The following is a 22270-nucleotide window of genomic DNA, read 5'->3' as shown; positions in this document are numbered from 1 at the left end:
GGTCTGGTGCGGGGCCGGAGGCTCTGCATTCCTACAAGTTTCCAGGTGATGCCAGTGCTTCTGGTGTGAGGACCGCACCGAGGAGCAAGATTCTAGCACAATGTGGCTGGCCTTCACTCACATTTTAGTTGTTAATTCCTATTAGTTAGTATCCTTTATAAACCATGTGCTTCAGACCAGTGGTGTAGTGGCTGTAGCCACATGTTCCTATTTAAACTGAAATGACATACATAGTTCCTTTGTAGCACCAACCACATTTCAACTGTTCAAGAGCTACGCGTGGCTGGTGGCACTCATATGAAACTCGCTATTATGGGGATGGAAGGCGAAGCATAGGAACAGAGTTAGTAATCCTATCATTGGTGGTGCCGGGGAGGCACTTGAATTACCAGAGGGAATACTTTGTAACCTGTATGAATGTCTACCCTCTGTGCTTGTACACCTGAAACTAATACAAAATAGTGTTGAATGCAAACTGTAATTAAAAATTTTTTTAAAAAGTTGCTATTATCACAAAGTCTTATTGGACAGCGCTGCTCCAAACAGGAGAAACTATTTCTAGTTCTTTAGGCTTGCTGGTACCATGTGTTCGGTCTTTTAAAATCAAGTGCATCTTTTAAGAAGTACCTCAAGTCTACTGTAGAATCCCTTTTCCTGCTGGGGGAAGTGGTGCGAGGGGAGGGTAATTTCTTGCTCATTTTGTCCATGTGATTTAGTTGAACCTAACTCTGCCCTTAGTCAGATGACAGCCAGAGACATCAGTCCTGGGGCATTTGCTGAAAAATTTGAAAAAGGTGCTCTTTTCCCACTGGGGTCGCTAAGCTGGCTGGATGTGAATACGGGTCTGCTGGTAGCTGTCCTGCCACCAAATATGCAGAGTCCTGGTCTGAGACCTCAGAGGAAAACAGAACTAAGACAGAAAGGTCCTGGATGACATCATCTCACCCTTGGCTACAGCTGTATTTGAAGTGTTCCCTAGCTACCCTTGCACATTTGTTCCTGGGGGCAACAAACTTCCCGTTTTGGCTTACTGGAGCCAGTGTATTCTGAGAGCGTCTTGTCCGTCACGACCTCGTCTGGCACTGGCACTGCGCTTGGATCGCAGCAGCAGCACGGCCTTCCAGACCTCCCTCTACTCCCTGTTGGACCTGTCACCTCAACCACTGAGTCACGACCCCTTAGTCGGTGTCTCATCACAGGTTTGTAAGAGGCATGGGAACATATGCTCACCTAAATTAAATTATATTCAAGTTATTTTTAGTAACTTGGTAATCAAATATTATGGAGCCAAAGATAATTTTCATTATCTGCTGATCCAATTTTTATTAATGTTTCTAAGTTTTTATAGTTCGGGTTATACAGATTACAAATTGATCAATCTCTTTACTGTATGTTACCCAAAACAACCCCAAACTGGCTGGTGAGCATGTCTCATGTCGTTTGTCTGGCTAACCCATAGGAGGTATATTTATCCCCCCCCGCCCATCTCCTAGCTTTGAAGGAACTCCCGCAAGGCCACTGAGCTGGGCACTGGTCTGGGCCAGCCGCTGGCTGACTGCCTCTACAGGCCAGTCCTCCGATGCACCTCACCTTCTGGATCAGCTCACGCAGACTGTCTCGGTTCATGCCTCAGCTTATTCTCCTCTTCATCACTGTCATGGAATATACGGGATCTTATCACAATCTGATCCTCCTCATTGGCTCAGAAGGACCCACAGCACCGTGTGGCTGGAAAGGTTGCTAGATTCCAAACTCAAACGTGACAGACGGGAAACTCACCACCACTCCATCTGCCACTTGCTCTTGAAAACAATCTTCCCGAACTAGAACTGGGCTAAAGAAGGAGTTCACTCACAAAGGAATGAGCAGGCCCTCAGTACTTCCCGGTACCCTCAAGGAGTTTTAATATATTTTGTGTACACAATAGGATTTAAGAACCACTCTACAGGACAGTGTACATGATAAGATTTATCTTTTATTAGAGATCTTATATTACATATTCCCAAAAAGATATAAAATCTTTCAAGAGAAAATATCAAAACCTATTGATTCCAAGGGAAGCAACGTAACGAAAACAAAAGCAAAGACCTTCTTCCAGACAAAGGAATGTGAAAACATCTCGGCACAAGTACAACAAAGACCTGGGAAGGTAATTACAATGTTTTACAACACACTTTACAGCATTTTATGTCAGTCAGTATTTGTAGGAAACAAGAATGCTGGGTTCTCGAACACTGAAGTTATGACCCAAATTAAAATTTCCAAAAAAAAAAAAAAAGAAAATGTGACGAACTCCTTGGTCAACCGACCATCTGCGATAATAAACATACTAAACCCAGGCACACAAACATGCCACCAACTCACAACTGAAGTGCGTGGTCTTCAGTACGTGCTGGAGACACGGAATGGTTCAATCACTTCTTGACCAGAGCCCAAAGCAAAAGCATCCTCTCGAAATTTCCCTGATAATTTAGTATGAAGATAAAGAGCAGAAACTTGCTCATTACAGAGAATTTCTGCTCTACCTGTGAGCAGTTGGTGGCAACATGCACTAGGACCCAACTGACATGGGGAAGATCCATCTTCAACAACTGGAAGTGGCAAAACCACTGTTATTGCATCAAGATTTTTTATTTCAACTGATCAGAATTTCCAGAATGATTAACCACAGAACACAGTAGACTCCCATAGGAAGGCTTTGCATTTAATATGCAATAAAAATACTAATCTTGTTCTTGGAATTTGCTTCTGGCAATCCTAAGATCTGTAGACGTCCACAGAGGGGAAGTGTTTGTTTCTTTATTTAGTTGCTTATCCCCCACCCCAAGGAGGAAGGAAACTTACAGTACATGTTTATTGCATGAAATTTCTCCCTTTTAATACCTTTACCAACACCAGTATTGTTTCCTTAATTATTAAAGGCAAAAATCAGTCTATGAATTTAATATAATAATCTTAGGAGCTGCGTCTTGATTAAAATCCAAATGTTAATCAGACCACGTGATAAAAGAGAAATTAGGTTTTAATTTCTCTAAAAAAGATGTTGGAATAACAGGAGGTAAATGGAAGTTTAAAGTCAGATAATAATCTATTTATTAGTTAACACAGAGAGAACATTCAAAAGTGTACACATTCATTGCTCTCTATAGTAAAACTGAATATCCTAAATGGTGCTTTTATTTTAATGTCAAGTTAACAATGACCCCAGACAAATTTTATCAAAAGTCTTGTAATGGCACATGGGCTCAGAACTTCGCTTTGAGGTCACACACACACGAAGGTTTGGAACTCACTGCACAGACATATTTTCTAACGTGATAAATCACGGTGAGCTACGTATAATTGAGTTTCAAAACAGGGTCTATTTTAAAGCATTCTCTCTTCAGTATGGTTAACTCCACGGAAATGGAAATAGGTTGTGAAGTTTGCACATTACAGAATCCTTGCTTCAAGTTGCAGTCTCCTTGGCAGCAGCATATTTTAATTAATAATAGTTTCCCTTGTTTTGTTTTCTGAGATCTCAGTACATTCAAATAGTCAAAATGTTTAGAGTAATGTCACCACAAATTTAATGAAACAGATCAGAATGGGGCCCACATTGTTAGGCAAAAATTATACAATTTATGTGTCATAGAAAGTACCCACCCTTCTCCCTGCCTACCCTCCCCCCTTCCCCAAATGGTAATATGGACACTAAAAGATTTAACAAGACTTATAAAAAAATAAGGCACATTTATTCTGATATGGTATTTTTAAAATAGAAAACCCCCTTTCAGAACATCTGTATTCAAATGAGCTGTGTAAAAAGACACCTTGTGGTACCTAAATAGGTTATGGTACCTACGTAATTGCTTATTCTATTTTAGTGACAATGGAATAAATTCCACCTATCCCACATTGTCAAGTAATGAACATATGCCCCTTTCTCTACTAATGAATGATGGGAAATCTGCTATCTCTGGAAACACTTCACAAAGGGTCGGAAGGGAAGGGTCAAGTGGTACATTAGAAACAGGGGTGAAAATCAACTATATGTATCATGAGGGTTGATGGATTGCACTTTTCCACACATTTCAACACATAAAAATTTTCTAACTTGTATGAATGATTGCAACCATTTTGGCCATTAGCTATTACCCACCAGCTTTTTATTCCATTTTGGTAAAAACGGGCATTTTTGTTAAATTAACAACATGAATACTCATAACAATCTCTTCACAACCCCCAACACAGATATAATTAGTTAACATTTAACCTGAGATACAATCTGTTGAGAGGTTGACTTTAGACGTTTCTTCATTTGTTGCATCGATTCATACCAATCATACCAATGGTGGTGGTTAATGGAAGGAACTTAAACAAACAAACAAATAAACAAACAGGTTTATAGCATGGCTTTTTTGTTCTTACTGTACTGGTTCAAAAAAAAAATATCACAGAATTCATGTTCTCGCAGTAGCCAGAAGCTGAAACAATGTGCTTCTCTATTGCACATCAAACCAAGAAGTGTATAAAAGCCAATGCTTCCCAATCCAAATTTGAAAGCCAGGTTCACCTCAACTGGATTCGAAATGTGCTGATTTCCATGGGACTCAAGTTGATCTCACTTATGTTTCGGGCATCTGGAGGTGAATGCATCAAGGATAATGATGAAGGTACGAGACTTACAACGGTAAACTTGTGAAAAAGTTTCTGCATCAGTATCTAAAAAGTGAATGATAAAAATGTGCACATTTAGATCAGCTCTGAAGAAAGATTAGTCACACAGCTCTATCTTCAGTGAAAAATATAATGGGACAGAGTAAACAGTATGTTTGAAGTCCCTCTGAAGTAAACTAATGAGGAGGGGCGGGAGACTAAACACACAGACCACCCCTGGGGGGAGACAAGGAAAATGGGAACGAGGAGAGGACGGCTTGTCCTGCCTGCCTTTTCTGTGCTGCCGGAGAACACATCACACGCAGGGCCACTTGTCAATACCAACCAGGGGCATCTATGGGCCAAGAAACTTTAAAAACATCCCCATCCTCTTTCAGTCAACATTTACCCCCAAACACAGGTGGTTTTCAACCATTTTCCTGTTCCAGCAGAGCTGAGGGGGCAGAGCCTGCCCCCTGGAAGGCTCATCATGTCCCTGAGTCTCATTTATAGGGTGGGGAGGCTGTATGAATAGGTCCCTCTGGATTGCACAGCCCCCTTCGGGGTCAAAGCCTTAACGTTTGAATACAAATGCTCACAACCAAGTATATTCAGATCAACAATAAGACAGGTAGAGATACAGATATAATTTTAAAAATAATAAAAAAATAATAAACATTGGTGCTTTCCCAGCACCAACTCCATGAAATGATGAGGTAAAAGAAATGGAAAAGCTTATCTATGTAAATTTAGGGCCCTTACTGCACTTTCTCTTTTTTGCAGACCCTATATACATGCTCATCCGTGGGGCTGAAACCCGATCTGCTGAGTCGGGTCTATAGTATGTGCAGGAGAAGAGCTGGGTCAGCTGCGCTGCCTGGTGGGGCAGACCTGCCCGGGCACTAGAACCGGCCCAATTGCATTCTCTGGGTTACAGCCTGCTCCAAGAGAGAGGAGCTGGCGACTGGAGGTTTGTTTTCTCCTAGGGAGAGGCTTGGTGGAATTGTCAGGAAGACCAACTTGAAGAGAAATAAAAAACGGGCAGTCTTCAGGCAGCCGTCAGAGGTTTGGCCTGCACTGTATGGCCTCACGAGCCAATGCAGCGTCACAGAAAATCTAGACCTGCACGTGTGCACAGGAAACAACTGAGGGACGCTAAGAAGATCTGCCTTGGGGCAGTGGTTGAATTATCTCACTGGCCACAGTCTCACACTCCTGTTGCTTCTCTACTGCCACCCCCATTCACTTAATAAAACTTGTCTTGGCCACCCCAGGACTTGGGTTTGCCATCCTGAACTACATCATACTTAAGTACATCCAAGAAAAGAGAAAACATAGGGGTGGGGTGGGAGAGGGTGTTTCATAGGTTGGAAACGGAAGGCCTAAGAATCAATGAGGGCATTGTTTCCAAACATGCACGTGTTCTGACTATGCATTTTGATGCTGACAAGGAGAGGAGTCTAAAGGGTGAGAATACGCTTTCTTAAGATGCAGAGACTTGAGCTAATTTGCAGCTGAGGGGAACAAATCAATGAAGAGGCAATGACACATTATCTTACTGTCAAAAAGGAAGGATTTCAAAGCACACTAACTCGACACACACCCACTTTCGGCTCACCTTTCCCCGGGTGGTGGAACAAAGCAGCCCCGTGCCTCTGGCGGAGAAGCGGCAGTCGAACCCCTTCCTGTGGAGGATCAAGGCGGCCTCGCCGGAGTGCTTGCCGTCCACCTGCAGATGAGCAGAGTGCCAACGCGCAGGGCCATTAAAGCAGGTACTGTCACTGCTGCACACTTCCCTGGTGTCAGCATCCCCAAAGCACAAAGGCCCATTCTATTCAGCCGCGCAGCCGGGCAAATGGCATTTCCCCTCAGGTTCCACGTTCACTGGGCCTGTCCACCACCGACCGGGGGGAGTCAGGTGTATTACGATCCCGGTTCTTTATTCAGTCATCTCATGCCTTGCTTTCCCCACAGTTGTTGAGGACTTGGATTTCCTGTGGTCCACGTATTACATACCATTTTACCAAGTTTCTTCAAATAAAGCATTTCACTTTTATTTTGAATGTATACATCAGTTGAATGAAGTTCTGGATCATCCTCTCTAGGAGGTAAGATTTTTAATGTGCACCTAAATTTAGTCCTCATCTGGTCACTGAATGACGACGTATCCTCCACCTTAAAACTGAAACATGCTTCTTCACTGAATACTAATTTTTGCTAATTGCATTAACATTTTTAATCTTTAATGTATTGGTTCATTATTTTTATATAGGAGACATCTGAATTAGTCATGCTTCTCACTTGCTAGTCCAACCACATTTATTAGCTTGGTGTATCATTTAAATTCACATTATAGAAGCTACGCTTCCTGTGCAGGCATGAAGGAAAATGCCAAACACGGCACGTGAGCTACAGGGCTCAGTACTGGCACACCTTGTTTTACTGCCCTTTGCTTTACTGCCCTTCACAGATACTTTTTTCTTTTTTTGAACAAATTGGAGGTTTGTGGCTACCCTGTGTCAAGGATATGCGCTGAGAAACAAAAATATGCACGTGACCACTTGCTTTATCGTGATACCCACTTTATTGCGGTGGTCTGCAACCGAACTGCAGTATCTCCCAGGTGTCCCTGTACACACCTTCATGCAGTAAAACTTCTTGCATCTATTTAAGTCAGGACCATGAGTAGCTCAAGTCTTTGAATATTTTAAATTACAAATATCTTTAAAAGTTTGTTTCCTAAAGGGGGAACATGTTTATGACAATAGCAAAATGAATTAAAACTCCTTGGAAAAGTGGAGAAGTGTGTAGTTGTTCAAGCAGGGCCGTGTGCTGCCTGGCACTGCCACTGTGTTGAAAAGGACCCCCTTTTCTCTCCTGTGGCCACGGGTACGAATACACCGCAATTCTTGATCATGCTGCCTGGGGGATAAGATTTTTTAATGTGTCACAGAGACATCTTTTCTGACCAGCTGCCAGTATTCCCACCACAAATTTGATTTTAATGTGCCTGAACAATTTAAAGCTGTCCTCACCCCAGATTCCTGGCTGGTGTAACCTGTTTTTTGACATTTCATACTGGTATTTTGCAATGATACTGCTAAGATTTTGCTTGAGGGGAGAGAAAAAAGTCATTTAAGGAATTCTGAGTCATTGCAGGACCCCATGATACACAGAGCCAAGTTTAAATCACAGGGTGAAGATTTCTAATAAAGTTTCTGTAAATTTCACAGTCTCAAAACTGCATGAAAACGGCACATATGAAAAGCAATCATTTATAATAAACAGGAGCTCCAGAAGAATAACAAAGATAAGTCCGTCACGTGCCCACTGTGAAACCTTGGGGTAGTCATTTGATTTTCCCACGCACCAGTCCCCTCACCCCAGTAAACGGAGCTCAGCATGCCTCCCTCTTCAGGGAGTCAGTGTGAGCCAACCTGCTGAAAAACTCCATGTAGTCACACTGTATGCTCCATGAGAGGAATCAGATTTTAAAAGACCTGTTTTTCCATTCATTAACATATAAGTAATATCTGGACCTCAGAAAAGAAGGAAGGTGTGGGAAAGAAATTTCACAAATTTTGAAACTGCACCATGCACGGGGCTGGGTGAGTGACAGACGGGGGGTCTTTGTAAAACAGCTCAGACCACAGCTGCAGCTGAATCCCCACAGGCAGGCTTGGGTGTTCCAGGGCCGCACGGGGAACATCCATTATAGAACTCGTTTCAGGGGATAAACTAACGTGAAGCTCACAGACTAAGCAGGCTGCCGGGGCTTCTCCAGGAACGGGGGGGTGGGGTGGGGTGGGGTGGGGGAGGGGGTCTGCTGGCAGAACAAAGCCATGGGGTTTAGAGGAAGCTGGGTCAGAGGCAAGGGTTGCTTCCACCTCAAACCAGTTATGTGACTCTGTATATATCACTTAACCTCTGAAAATCCCAGGAACTAGGTTAGACTTCTGAACAGCCCCTCTGAGGATCAAGGGCCAACCACAGGGATAATAACAGTAATTGCAGCTAACACTTATTGAGCATTTCACTGTGTGCCAGACTCTGTGCAGAGTGCTTTTCACAGATTAACTCATTTCATCTTCAACAACATTTAAAGTAGTTGAGGGGGTATACAAGCTTGCCTTACTATATTTAAGTGTACAGGAACATCCCTATCACAAAGTGTTCTCTCTCATACTTGAATAGCAATTACCTCTAATGACTCTACATTAGCCCTTCATGATCTTTTCCCACGAATGGTTGGTGGATATATCCTTCCATGGGTGCCCCATTATTACTCAGTAGACAAGAGAAATAAGGCAGTGTGTCCCCCAACATTTTCCACAGTATCACTCTCCTCCTGTCCCCACAGAGGAGGCAGGATAAGGTTCTGGATGAGGAACTGGAGTCCGAGACGCAGGGCTGTGCCTCCCAGCACCTCCATTTACTGGCTGAGTGACCTCGAACAGTTGCCTATCGCCTCTAGGCCAGTGAGTTTCCTCCTGTCTAAGACGAGGCGCAGTACCGCACCGCCTACCTTCACAGTGTTGTGAGAGCCAACTAACACTCGTGTACAGCGCTTAGTGTAATGCTCGCCATGGAGACAGCGTTAGGTATGTTGTTTTGAAAAATCTGAGGAATTATTAATAAAGTATATAAGGAATACAAGTCAAATGGTATCAAGATTTACTTTGGCAATAACCTTAACTGTCTCTAATTTATAAAAAATGTGCTGACACTTTTGCTTTGTTATTAGTAACAACCACAACTGCTCATGTAACTGTCACAAGTGAGAACCTTCACTTGTCAGGCACTCAGTGCCTCCTCAGAGCTTGCTGCTGCTCTACATGCTTTCAAACACCGACTCACTCACTCCTCACAAGTTCTCTGAGGTGGGTTCCAGTTTCACTGCCACAGTATGAATGAGAAAACTGGGGCTCAGAGAATTAACTAAGAGACTTGCTCTATGTCACCCAGACAGCAAGCAGACGGGATGCTCTCAAACCCAGGCAGTCTGACTCCAAAGCCTGGGCTTCTGACAGCTTCGTTCTGCTGCCTTTGCTCCAGCTGTGAATCGGTGCTCACAGATGCCAGCTAGGAAAGGAAAAGGGGGAACCACTTTGGACACAATGCAACAAAACACTATAAACTAAAGGAGGTCACCCTCTGATCTGAGGCTGCTAACAGGGAGGATTTAATTGATGAACCCCGCAGAGTTAAAACTGATTTATCAAGACGTGTATCAATTCAGAAAATAAACTTGAGAAATTGTAATTTCTAGTCATCCACAACCTACCCATCCATTTGTCCTTGACCTTAAACAGAATTTAAGGTCAAGCTGAGAATTACACATGTACATCACAGTCTTTCCTGAGAATACAGGCAAATATCCCTCTACTGAAGTGTGTGAGAAATCAAAATGTGAGAGTTACGCTATTCCTGTCTCACACCCAAAGAAACTTAATTTGCTTATTAGTAATGTACAGTTCATAAATCAGTAAATTCCTGGCAATTATAGTAAACATCTACGTACACATTTTTTCTGAGGATGAGAGTCTATAGATTTGACCAGCTCTCCAGGAGGAATGTGACCCAACCCTCCTCCTAGACTGTGTAAGGTGTGTACAGACGAAGGCATGCTTAAACACCTAGTGAGAAAAATCTCTCCAACCTGCTCAGATGCTTTGAAAATGCCTAACAACACTCATATTTCAGTGCATTCTGACATCTGGAAAGGTTAGAAAGGTGTGTCATTAAGTTCGGAGACACGACAAAGCCAGCAGAAATTCATTTTCCAGGGCACTCATTAAAATAGCCAATAACAGTTATCCTGCTTTGATCAACAAGATAACAAGACAGAAAGGGGAAGGTGAATGGCGGTTCTTAGATATGTACAACAAAGAGAATTTTTTCCCACAATTTTCACCTTCCCAGACGCTAGGGAGATCAATAAAGCACCAATCAATTTTTTAAAAGAAAGGCAAAATAAAGCAAAAACTTTAAACTGCCTTTTATAAGAAGAGGGTGGTATAAATAAGTCAGAAGAGAAAATCTTACTCAATAAGTGGTGCTGATGTTGAAATGATTGGTTAACTATTTGCAAAACACAGTTCAGCACAAATCAAAAGAAATTCCACAGAGAAATAGATTTAAACAAACATAGGTACAGACATAGGTACAGACATAGGTATAAAGGTAGATGTAGATATAAATACATACATACATGAATAAATAAAAACACAGCTGAGCATACAGCAGTGGAAACAATCTAGAAGACACTGAATCACGTACTGCTGTCCAAAGCAGACCGGCTCCGTGAAGCCCAGCTGAACAGCTCAGTCAAGCTCTTTCTTGTGCCCAGAATGTCAGCACCTACAATTCCAGCCTATTGAATCCTGACCCATGATTCCTCCCCCTGTGAGATTATTCCAGCATCTTCTCTACCAAGACTTCTTTCTCTCTCAATCACTACCTTTTCCTAATGATAAGGCTTTCCTGTTTAGTACACCTGAGTGGTGCTCCTGTTCTAGTTTTCAAACTTTTTCAGAAACTTTAATGTCTCAAGCCCCTGATAGGGCAAGAAAAGGGAGGTGACAAAGAAAAGACAGTGGGAGGTTGGGCCTCCAGGACGAGAAGACTGACAGTTGAGTCCCTAGACAGTGGCGGGAATGTGCTGGGGCGCATGGCCTGCAGAGAGGCAGGATTTCAGGAGATGATCTTCCCTTTTTACCTGACTGCAAATCTACGACAAAATTATTTTCTTCCAAAAACACATATAAATTAGAAAACCAAGATACAGCTTATATAAAAACCCAAGCTCATTACCAATGTAGAACAATTCCTGAAAACGTACTTTGAGGAAGAGCTTTAGTCTAGAGTTTTCTGGACTCTCAGAAAGTCCAGTACTACCCCCTGAGGCAACACACAGCATTCAGATTCAGGAGACCAGGGGTAGGTCCCGATTCTAGCATTGCCTCAGGTAGTCTTCATCTACTCACTTAACCATTGACCCTTTAATCTCTCTAGCCCTTAGTTTCCCAATCTGAGAGTTTTAAAAAAATTACTAAATCCTATGCTTTCCACCTCAGACCTACACAATCAGAATCTCAGAGATGAGGACATTTAGAAAAAATCTCTTTTTCTCAAATCCCCCTAGTGTGATCTGGACAGAGTGGCTCTGAGGACTGCTGTCTGGACCAAGCCACCTCAGTGGGTTGGCACACTCCCCGACTATTCCTGGAGCTCATAACTCCTTTCTCCATGAGGAGCAAGGGACACCGGCTGAGGTGTAGAACTGAAGAACCTTCAGACAGGGGCTGAGAGGATGGGGAAGCAGGTACACCCTCATTATCCTATTGATGAAGGAGGTCAGGCTGGAAGAGAGATGAAGTCTTACCAGTCCAAGGTGGTTAGTCCTCAGACAAATTTATCATGAAAATAGTATGAAGTGGTGGTAAAGAGAATGCTTACTCAGCCCTGGCTAGAGTAGCTCAGTGGATTGACCTTGGAAGCAAAGAGCTGCCGGTTTGATTCCCAGTCAGGGCACATGCCTGGGTTGCAGGCCAGGTCCCTGGTAGGGGACACATGAGAGGCAACCACACATTGATGTTTCTCTCCCTCTCTTTCTCCCTCATTTCCCTTCTGTCTAAAAGTAAATAAACAAAATCTTTAAAAAAAAAAGAGAGAGAATGCTTACTCACACACAAGCCATGCAGACCTCTGGTCTTGCTTAGAACCCGACCTGAAGGCTGACATTATAGCAGACACTTGTACAATGTGGGTCTGAACTGCATGGGTCCACTTACATACAGATGTTTTTCAATGGGCCCACTCAGCCCTATTGCACAGCTCACATCCGCGTTTGTGAAGGGCCAATTAGGATTGTATGTGGATTTTCAACTGGATGGGTGGACGACCCCCAAACACTGCATTGTTCAAGGGTAAACTGAATTTGTATTTCAGTGGGAAAAATTCAATGCGATCTTCAAATGAAGAAATAATTATATGTTTGGAGCTGATAGCACACAAAAATAAGAACACAATCCAAAATGCATGGGTCAGGCTTCTGAATTTATTCAGTAATTTGTGTTTTTCAGTATAACCATGGACTTACCCTTGACATAACTTAAGTACTAAGCTTCTTCCAATCAATACCTACCATCAGCTTCCTTCAATGATCATCCTCCTATCATCAGACGTTAATAGGGGACAGAGAACAGTTCTTTAAAGAAGTATTTCTGAATGGACTAATCAATCCTCTTGGATTATTAGAGAGCTAAAACAACCACTGGAAATACGTGGTAAAAGTCAAAGGCTAATATAAAAACTGGCAACAATTAATATGATAATGCACAACAGTCCCAAATATTTAGCTCCAATTGTGTGCCAGCAGCATAGTAGTTATTATCAGGCATTAACATTTTAGTCTTTTTTCTTTTGGTCAAATATCCACATTGTTAAATTGCTTTCTACTCCCTCTGCTAAAACCCTAGTTTGCATCTGAGTTGGCAAACCCAGCAGGCACCATCAGGATTACAAAGTATGTTTACAAAACACTTCTATTTCAGAGGGCTTACACAGCATTATTTTATGTGTGTCTTGCAAAAGACCCAAAAGCAGGCATATCTGATACCAGCCCCATTTTATAAGTGGTAGCTGAGGCAGCAGTCACTCAGCCTGCAGGTGGCATACCTGTCCAAAGGTGAGAAGAGCAATGGGAAGCCAAGTGGCCAGTGAATGGATGCCAGACTGTAGAAGGCCTGAATGCTCAAGGGTTGAACCAGGGTGGTAGACAATGACACTTTTAATCTGGGAAGTGATTAGATTTGTATGACAGGAAGGTAGCCAACAGCAGGAAGCATGGAAGAAGCAGGTAATCACTAAAAAGAAGTGATCTGGAAAACAAGTACCAGCCTTGGATTGTAGAGGTTAATTCACTTCCTCTATTTAGCTGAAGCTGCCTCCAAAAAACAACCACTTTCAAATAATTTTGGGAAGGAATCATCTAGTAGTAAGAAAGAGTAGCTATTATGTGTTCCAGAAGCCTTCAGATCCCTTAAGCAGCTAATGTCCTCCACCACCTCGGCTCAGAGGTGGCCATGTGAGGCCCTCCACTCTATCCCTTCTCTCAGTTCACCCCCTGAATTAACAGCAGGTTACCTCTGGGAGGCGATCCATCTCTGGTGTGGATTTTCCATAACTCAAAAAGTAGACCCACGAAGGAATCAAAGAAAAGCTCAGTGTGCATCCTGAATGCACCTTCGGCTTTCAGGCCTTTACACTTGCTCTTAGCTTTGCCTGGACCCCTCTTCCCCCAGAAATCTGCATTGAGTCTCTTGTTCCCTGACCTCCTCCATGTAATTTTTTCTCATTACCACCATTTCTGTGAGGCCCCCTCCTACCACTCCATTCAAACTTGTATCACTTTCTAGAATCTCCATTCCTTCCCTTTTTCCTCCAGAACACTTACCACCATCTAACATCTTAAGTGTTTCTTTTATTTTTCTTCTTTAATTACTTTTTCTTCTTCCACTAGACTCTAAGGTCTGGAAAGCAGTAAATTATGTCCCACCTATAAATTATGTGACGTCAGGAAAGGTTTTTGTCTATTTGTTCATGACTACATCCCTAGTACCTTTAGCGGTCACTGGCTCCTAGCAGGTATGAGATAAAGCCTACAAGTTCACTCACAGGATCAAAGAGCTTTGTGATACATAGATATGCATAGATACATAGAGATATGCACAAAGGCCTCTAGCATTCACTTATATTCATTACTACAAGCCATATATATTTTCTTACATAGTAGAGCATTAAGTTCTTTATCTTGAACATACCATTTTAAAAGCTCTAGCTGTCTAAACTTGTAGGAGTTAATTCCTACACTTTATTTGGTTTGCATTAGTGTTTTTTTCTTTTCTTTTTAAAAATGTATTGATTTTAGAAAGAGAAAGGAAGGAAAAGAAAGGGACTCAGAGAGAAACAGTGATTTATTTTTCCACTTATTTACACATTCATTGGTTGATCTGTGTATGTGCCCTGGCTGGGGACTGAATGTACAATCTTGGAGCATCTGGACAATGCTCTAAGCAAATGAGCTACCCAGCCAGGGCTTTATGTGGTTTGTTCTTAAACATTTTTCATCTCCTATGGTGTCTTCAAACATTAATATTCTCCTCTTACTCAGGACATTTATTATAAGATATTTCCCACAGAATCCACAACCATTTACTATTTCCAATAAGAGTATGTCAATTCACAATATCAAAACAGACCTACAAAACATAAAAATGATATCAAATGTCTAATCTTTATTCTTTTCAAATGCAATTACTGACTTTAAAAGTAGGCATATACACGGTGGGGGAAAAGTAGGCTTACAGTTGTTTGCATGAAAAATAATAATATATAATAATACGAGAATAAGCCCTGTTTCACGTACTCACAACTGTAAAACCCTTTTGCCCTACCCAGCTTCTGAACTAAAGCAGTCTAACTGAATTAAAATCCCATCCCTAATAGCAATTACCCTTGTTCTCTTTAGTAAATTTTTATTTTTCTCCCAATAGTTGTTACTTGAGGGAGAAGGTATAGGTTGCAGTAATTTTCAGGGGAAAGATACAAATGTACAAAGCCTCTGCTACAGAATTAAATGTTATGCTTTCTACTTCTCTAACTCTCAAGAAACACTGGCTAATAAGAATAAATGAAGGGAAAATGCCAGCACAGCTGATCCGAAGGCCTGGCTCTCCCACCTATAAATTATGTGACCTCAGGAAAGCGTTAGCCACCTTAGCCACACGAACAAGAAAGATGTTATCCCTGATCCACTCACCACACAGAGCTTTTCTGAGAATGAAATACACTGGTACTGGGGTATGCTTTAAACTACAGAACAACAAATAATTTTGCCAAAAAGTCAACTCCCCTTAATCAGTCCTTGATGCACAGTAAAACTTACAGTATCTTTTTTTCATATATCCTTATCCCAGGTATATTACAAACAGTGAATTTTTATAGATTTTGGGAAATACCTTTGACTGTATTGTCCTCAGATTAAGCAGATGAATGTCACAAGGAAAAGATGACAGTAACGGGGAGAATTCACTCAGCAGCTGAAGGGTGGGCATGGGGATCTTCTCTGTCATTGTTAGGACAGGGTGATTCAGGAAAGAAGAAGTTATGTGGCTGAGGAGAGAAGGATAACTGACCGGCTTCTTGTCTTCCTCCTATAAGTAAAAGCAAAAATTCATAAGAGTTACACATTTGTAGTTCTCATGATATTAACTGAATTACCTGATAGGACTTAAATAGAAAGAGATATAAAAATATATAAATACTTTGATTTTCTTATATTTTATTAATAAGTTATAGAAAATACATAGCAGATTACAGATAGCCAAGCAATACAAGAAAATGAATAGTGTCCACTTAATTCATTAGTAATATCCTTTTTCCATTGCTTTAATACTAAAAATCCTGACGATGTTTTCCATAAACATGAAACTCTTTCTCAACCTACCAAAAAATTCTTCAAGTGGATGGATGGAGATGCTCATGTGTCTCGCACATCATTAGATGTTGCCTCTTTCCCTCAGGTTTTTCTCATCACATTCTCCTGGTTTCATTAATACACTTAACTAAACCGTAAAGGTTAATCCCAAGCTATGTTTCATAAATGCTACCCAATGACAGGTTTTTTTTAAACTCTCAAAATAAATCAGGTGTTTATATAACACGGTGGCATATCTAGATCACCTGTTTTCTTTAAATCAAAGAAATCATTGTCAATTGCTTCCCTCTACTTTATTCCCCAAACGGGAACTGTTATATATGTTATACAATAGTTATCATACATTTATATGACACACAATTATTCAGTATAATTTAAAAATGCTTCAGTCTTTGCTATGGTGTATACTTGGAGGCAAGCATTTCAGCATGTTCTAATTTTAAATAAGTCTACCAGGTCTGGGGACACACAAAGGTGGACAACAAATCTAATGAATTAAGTCAACAACTAAGCAGAACCTTAACTGATCATACCTAATGTGTAAAAGCAGACACAGAGAAACACTGCGAAAATAATTTATGTAGAAAGGTCTTTTGTTCATCAGTGACACTTGTAGTAAATTTAATTTTGTATCTTATTCTTTTACGTGACTATTTCACTGATATTTTCTGATGCTGTACCCTTTTTTCCAAGTGAAAGGCTTGGCTACTAATCTGTGTGAAAAGACAGGACTTACAGAAGATACAGAGCTTAAAATTCAGAATGTCAGATTAGCATTGAACAGAGGGTGCTATAGTGAAGAGTGATAAGCATCTTGCCAGTAGCAAACTGTGTATGTCATTACAATTTAGACCAGGGAAAGAGAAAAACAGTTCTAAGGCGGCAGAGGGACAGAGAATTCTTAAGATACTGACAAAAAATATGAGGTCTGAAAGACTTGTCAAAAAAATGTATCCATTCCACATTTTCTCAGGAAAGATTAAATAAAGCGCATAAAATAATATTCTCCAACAATACTGAAATTTAATGCTGCTCACAGAATAACATGAACAGAGGGAACATTTTCAACAAGACACTTTAAATACACTCCAAGATCAAAACACTTCATAATCTAGGTCAGAATTGCTGACAAATCACCTTTGACTAACAGAGATAAAAGATTCTAACACAAAGGAAAACACCTGCCTTATCAGATCAGCAGGCATTAAGTGCGTTCTAGGTCAAGAACCATTCAGAAAAAGCTCCCTGACTTTGTTCTGTGCTTTCGGAGGAATCCCAGGGCACTTGAGTGAGAAGGTGGGGCATTTCCTGATGGATTATCTCTGTGTTAGAAGTTGTAATGTGTACATTTACCTTTCCTCCAAACCCAAATCAGTTCATCTAACCCTCAGTGCTTCCTCCAAACTGATCACACATCAGAATGGTCTGGGGAACTTTAAAAAAGCATAGATTTCCTAGGTGGGGTGAGGCCCCAGAAAGGTGTCACTTAAACACCACTCCCTGCCAGGCGAAGCTCACGTAGTCAGCCCCACATTGTCCTGGGGCCCTGTGCTGAGAACTGCCACTGCAGACACCCTTCCAACTTCTTGAAGACACAGAATCAAAAGTATAAGCCTTCCCCTTTTAACTAGTTTTGGATTTAAAGAAACAGGGTTCAGACTGAAAAACATGTCCATGAAAAGTCTTGTCAAAGGAAGCAAGGTCTTAAGTACTATGAGATTTCAAGAACTTATCTATTAATAGTCCTCGGCAAGATAAGGAAGGAAGTTTATATTAATAGGAGAGTGGTAGCTCAGCACAGTAAGAGCACCGGGGACAGACAGCAGGGCTGGAAGATGCCCAGGTTCCACCATTCACACCCTTTCTTAACATATTTATAGCAACAGGTGCTCAACAAGATATTTAACTGTAGAGATTACCACTATTTTGATTAACTTCCTGGACAGGTTAATTTTTGAACTGTAACCTTTATGATAAACCCAAAGTTTATATAACAAGTTTAAGTATCTGAGCTATAAATGAAGTCCCCAGCTTTGTATGTAGTAACTAATACACTATTATAAACATGATTTGGTTTCTTGGTTGGGAGGCTTCAGACTGCAAATCTAGCTTTCTCCTTGCAGCATGTGTGAAATTAAAATAGTTTTAAGCATATTCTGATCCAAACCACACCAAGTTAAGATCTTCTCCATTGGGTTCCAGCTCTTATTGTGTAAGTCAAACTTCTTGCCAGGCTCCTTGGTGCCCATCATGAGGCCCACTTGGATTATCTGATTCCTAAACATCAAAGGTTTCCATTTCACCCACATCAAAACCTGCTAAATTATATAAGATAGTGAGGGATCATTGTTTGGTCACTTTTTTATTCAGTATGACTGGATGCACGGTGAGAACTGGATAATATTTGTTGAATGTCATCTATTAACAAGCAAATGCAATATAAATAAATGAGAGAAAAATATTGTGTGTGTTGAGGGGGAAGACGAAGTAAAAAAGATAGAGGGAAAAAGGAGAAAAAATGAAAATACATCGAATCTAAAGATTTAGAGATAAATATCATGTAGGACAGAGCTGAAAAGTATGGTAGGTTGTGGGCCTAATTTGCCTATAGAAATATTTTGGTAGGTCTGGATGGTATTAAAAAGTTGTTTGTTTTCCAGCCAATTCTCAATTACAGGAAAAAAAAGTCCAGGAGATTTCACATTAAAATCATCAGTGACAATAATAAAAACTTCCCCAAACTATTAAGCTTTTTAAAAATTTTTATCCAAAACAGTGAAAATTCAAGTCACACTGGGCCTTTACATGCCCTTGTGGGAAGAGTCAGCTGGGGCTGAGTTGTGGCTTCTTGGTGGGCTTCGGGTTATGTTCGCCACCACCCTCTGGTCGCCTAACTTAAGTTTTTGCCCTTAAACCTGACCAACCTCCCTCACGCCATCAGTCTCCTGAGCCCCGTAAGCATTTAAGTTTTTCATCTCATCTCTCCTAACTTCCTTTCTTTATATGTAAAGAACTGATAACCAGAGGTGAAATGATACAACTGTAACACGTGAACGCTTCCAGTACTAAGTCCAGCTCAGTGCCCACCTGACCATGGCAGCTGCCAGCAGGAAGATGGTGGGCGTTAAGCGTCAAGGAAACAAACTGTGAAGGGCCAATGCCAAAGAGGCCATTCTTATTTTTTATTTCTAGGTGACTACCATGGGTGACAGGCAACTTCACACAGCCACAGCCCTTTACTGGGCATCCACACATCATTTTAGTCCTTATTGTGCCCGCCTCTCTGAGGGAACACTGGACAACAGGACTGACTTCTGTTTAGTCATCCAGAGTCATTCCAGTGCAGTTGAGACAGGCTCAAGGCTTCCTGCTAAGATGCCTTCCTGTCTCCCTACCTCTGTTTCTACCATCAACATTTTAGACTTTAAGCCTGACTTGAAAATAGAAACACCTTCTAGAAAATTTAAGTTAATATTGTACGTGACCTTTCTTTATCAAATGTCTTTTTAATCAATTTCACTAAAAAATAAAATGTATTTCCTCTTTTCTAGTTCATTTTTTATTTAAAAGAAATTATTGATTTAAGTCCAAGAATCTATAGCTGAGCAAAAGAAAAATTTAACCAACACAGGATTATAAAAACACTGGATCAAATTCAAATCAATTAGTCTCTAAGGAGTTTTGAAAGGGAATAAACAAATTATTTAACTTCTAAGTGAAAGCTTTATAGACCTGACATGAAAAGTCCTATTGCCACAGTAAGCAAGTTTTACAAATCAGTGTCTATATAAAAAGAAAAATCATAAAAGCCAGAAACATTTTCAGGAGAAAGAGACAGTAGCTGCCAGTACTCCAATGGATTTCCTGTGCAGTTTCAGCCTAAGAACTAAGCTATCTTGTCAGTAATTGATTTAAACTACGAGTCCCAAGAACTGGTATAAATCTTGACATCTAAAATTGGTATTAAAATCTTTTTCCTGAAAAATTCTAGATATTGGAGGAACTCTGCTTTAACTAGCTGTTATCATTTCATTCAATCAACTAGTATTTTACTTACAGGATGCTTACCACAGGCAAAGAGGTCCTGTGAGGCACAGGAAAGTGAAATAGACAAGTCTATGGAGTCTAACATGGGGACTTGGATGTGCCCACGACAACAAGGCAGCAAGCAGTAACTGTGTTAAACGTGGCGGCATGGTGTGCTCTGACAGCTCATTCATCTATGCACTTGGGTATTCTTTCATACAACATGCTGGATTGGCCAATAGGATTTGTTGGCTTTTTCCATAAGATGATCTAGTAGCCCTTAGTACTTTTGAACTCCATTCAAAACAATTTTGTTAGATTGTATTGTGACAGCTGTCATAGCACCATGCATTACAAAAACTATCAAAATTGGTGATTTTTTTGTGCAGTTACTTTAAATTGAAGATGGAAGAAAATACACAATATTTTCGGCATATAATGCTTTACTATTTCAAGAAAGATAAAAATGCAACTGAAATGCAAAAAAAGATTCATACAGTGTATGGAGAAGGTGCTGTAATTGAATGTGTCAAAAGTGGCCTGGCTGGTGTAGCTCAGTGGATTGAGCGTGGGCCTATGAACCAAATGATCGCGGTTTGATTCCCAGTCAGGGCACAAGCCTGGGTTGCAGGCCAGTTCCCAGCAGGGGACTCACAAGAGGCAACCATACATTGATATTTCTCTCCTTCTCTCCTTCCCTTCCCCTCTAAAGATAAATAAATAAAAATATTTTTAAAAAGTGGTTTGCAAAGTTTCATGCTTGAGATTTCTTGCTGGACAATTGTCCATCGGGTAGACCAATTGAAGTTGATAGTGATCAAATCGAGACATTAATTGAGAACAATCAACGGTATACCATGTGGGAGATAACCAACATACTCAAAATATCCAAATCAATAAAGTTCTTGGTGAAAATAAAAAAATGTATCTTTTATTTTATGGAAAAAAAATGGAGTTTTTAGCCAACCTATTATATTGGGTGGCCCTCTGCCAGGAACAACCTAGACGCAGAAAGAGATATAGACCCTACTTTGAGGGATTTTATTGTCCAAAGGAAGAGAAAGGCAATGATCCAATAATCACATACACACATAAAGGAGACTTGCATGGATGAGAGAGCACAGAAGAAGGGGATCTGACCTGCTCAACAGCAGCAGTTGACAAAGTAAGTTCTGATCTGAACTAGAACTGAGTTCCCTAGGCAAAGAGGATGAAACACATGTACAAAGGTGCTGTGGGGGCAGGGAGCATGGAAAGTACTTAGGATAGAAAGGAAACCACTGGGCCCAGAGCAGAAACAGTGGGAGTCATGCTCAGTGAGGAGGGGGCACAGGCAGGGTCCATACAATGAGGGGCCCTTGCAGGCCATGCTAGGGTTTTGGCTTTTATACTGAGAGCAATGAGAAGACCTCAGATGAGCTAAGTAGGGTGGGGGTGGGGGTGGGCAATGAGGTTAGATTCCGTTTTGAAAAAACAAAAATACTCTGCTTTCTAGATTAAGGAAAACATGTCAGAAAAAGGAGAACACAGTGGATGTAAAGCCTAGGTCCAGGAAACACATGATGATAATTGAGATTAGGGTGTTCGAAATAAACTAGTTAATAAATTTGAAATACTGNGAAGACCTCAGATGAGCTAAGTAGGGTGGGGGTGGGGGTGGGCAATGAGGTTAGATTCGGTTTTGAAAAAACAAAAATACTCTGCTTTCTAGATTAAGGAAAACATGTCAGAAAAAGGAGAACACAGTGGATGTAAAGCCTAGGTCCAGGAAACACATGATGATAATTGAGATTAGGGTGTTCGAAATAAACTAGTTAATAAATTTGAAATACTGAGGCAATGAGACAGCCACGTGCTAGTGAGCTCTGCTGTGAGAAAAGGGCTGGTGAGGGAGAAGGGTCCATGAAACAAGACTCCCAGGTGGAGTCCTCACTGGAGGGAAGGTAGTGCTAGTCCCCAAGGAACGCAGAAAAGGATAGGCTTTGGGGGGTGGGGAGATCCTGAGAGTGACTTTCAATATGTTGAGTCTGAGGTGGTGTTCAAAGTGTAGAAAGAAATATCAGGAAGTTACCAGGTAGATGGGACATGCACCTTTGGTTCCATATG

At 41.0% G+C, this 22270-nt stretch overlaps 1 protein-coding gene across 1 annotated transcript in view; it reads right to left on the bottom strand.

The window, feature by feature from the left end:
• Positions 1-1955: 1955 nt before the first annotated feature.
• The window catches only part of MAN2A1 (mannosidase alpha class 2A member 1), a 166612-nt gene continuing 146297 nt past the window's right edge, over positions 1956-22270 (bottom strand). Inside the window, exons 20-22 of the mRNA XM_037032276.1 lie at positions 15660-15854; positions 6257-6367; positions 1956-4704 (exon numbers count right to left, since the gene is read on the bottom strand). Of these exons, the coding sequence (XP_036888171.1) occupies positions 4552-4704; positions 6257-6367; positions 15660-15854 (459 nt within the window). The 3' untranslated portion in view covers positions 1956-4551. The remainder of the gene's footprint in view (positions 4705-6256; positions 6368-15659; positions 15855-22270) is intronic.

Source organism: Sturnira hondurensis, unplaced genomic scaffold (assembly GCF_014824575.4).
Source record: "Sturnira hondurensis isolate 20B ecotype Veracruz unplaced genomic scaffold, ASM1482457v3 Scaffold0021354, whole genome shotgun sequence".
Taxonomy (NCBI): Eukaryota; Metazoa; Chordata; class Mammalia; order Chiroptera; family Phyllostomidae; genus Sturnira; species Sturnira hondurensis.
This window is presented reverse-complemented; position numbering and strand designations above follow the sequence as displayed.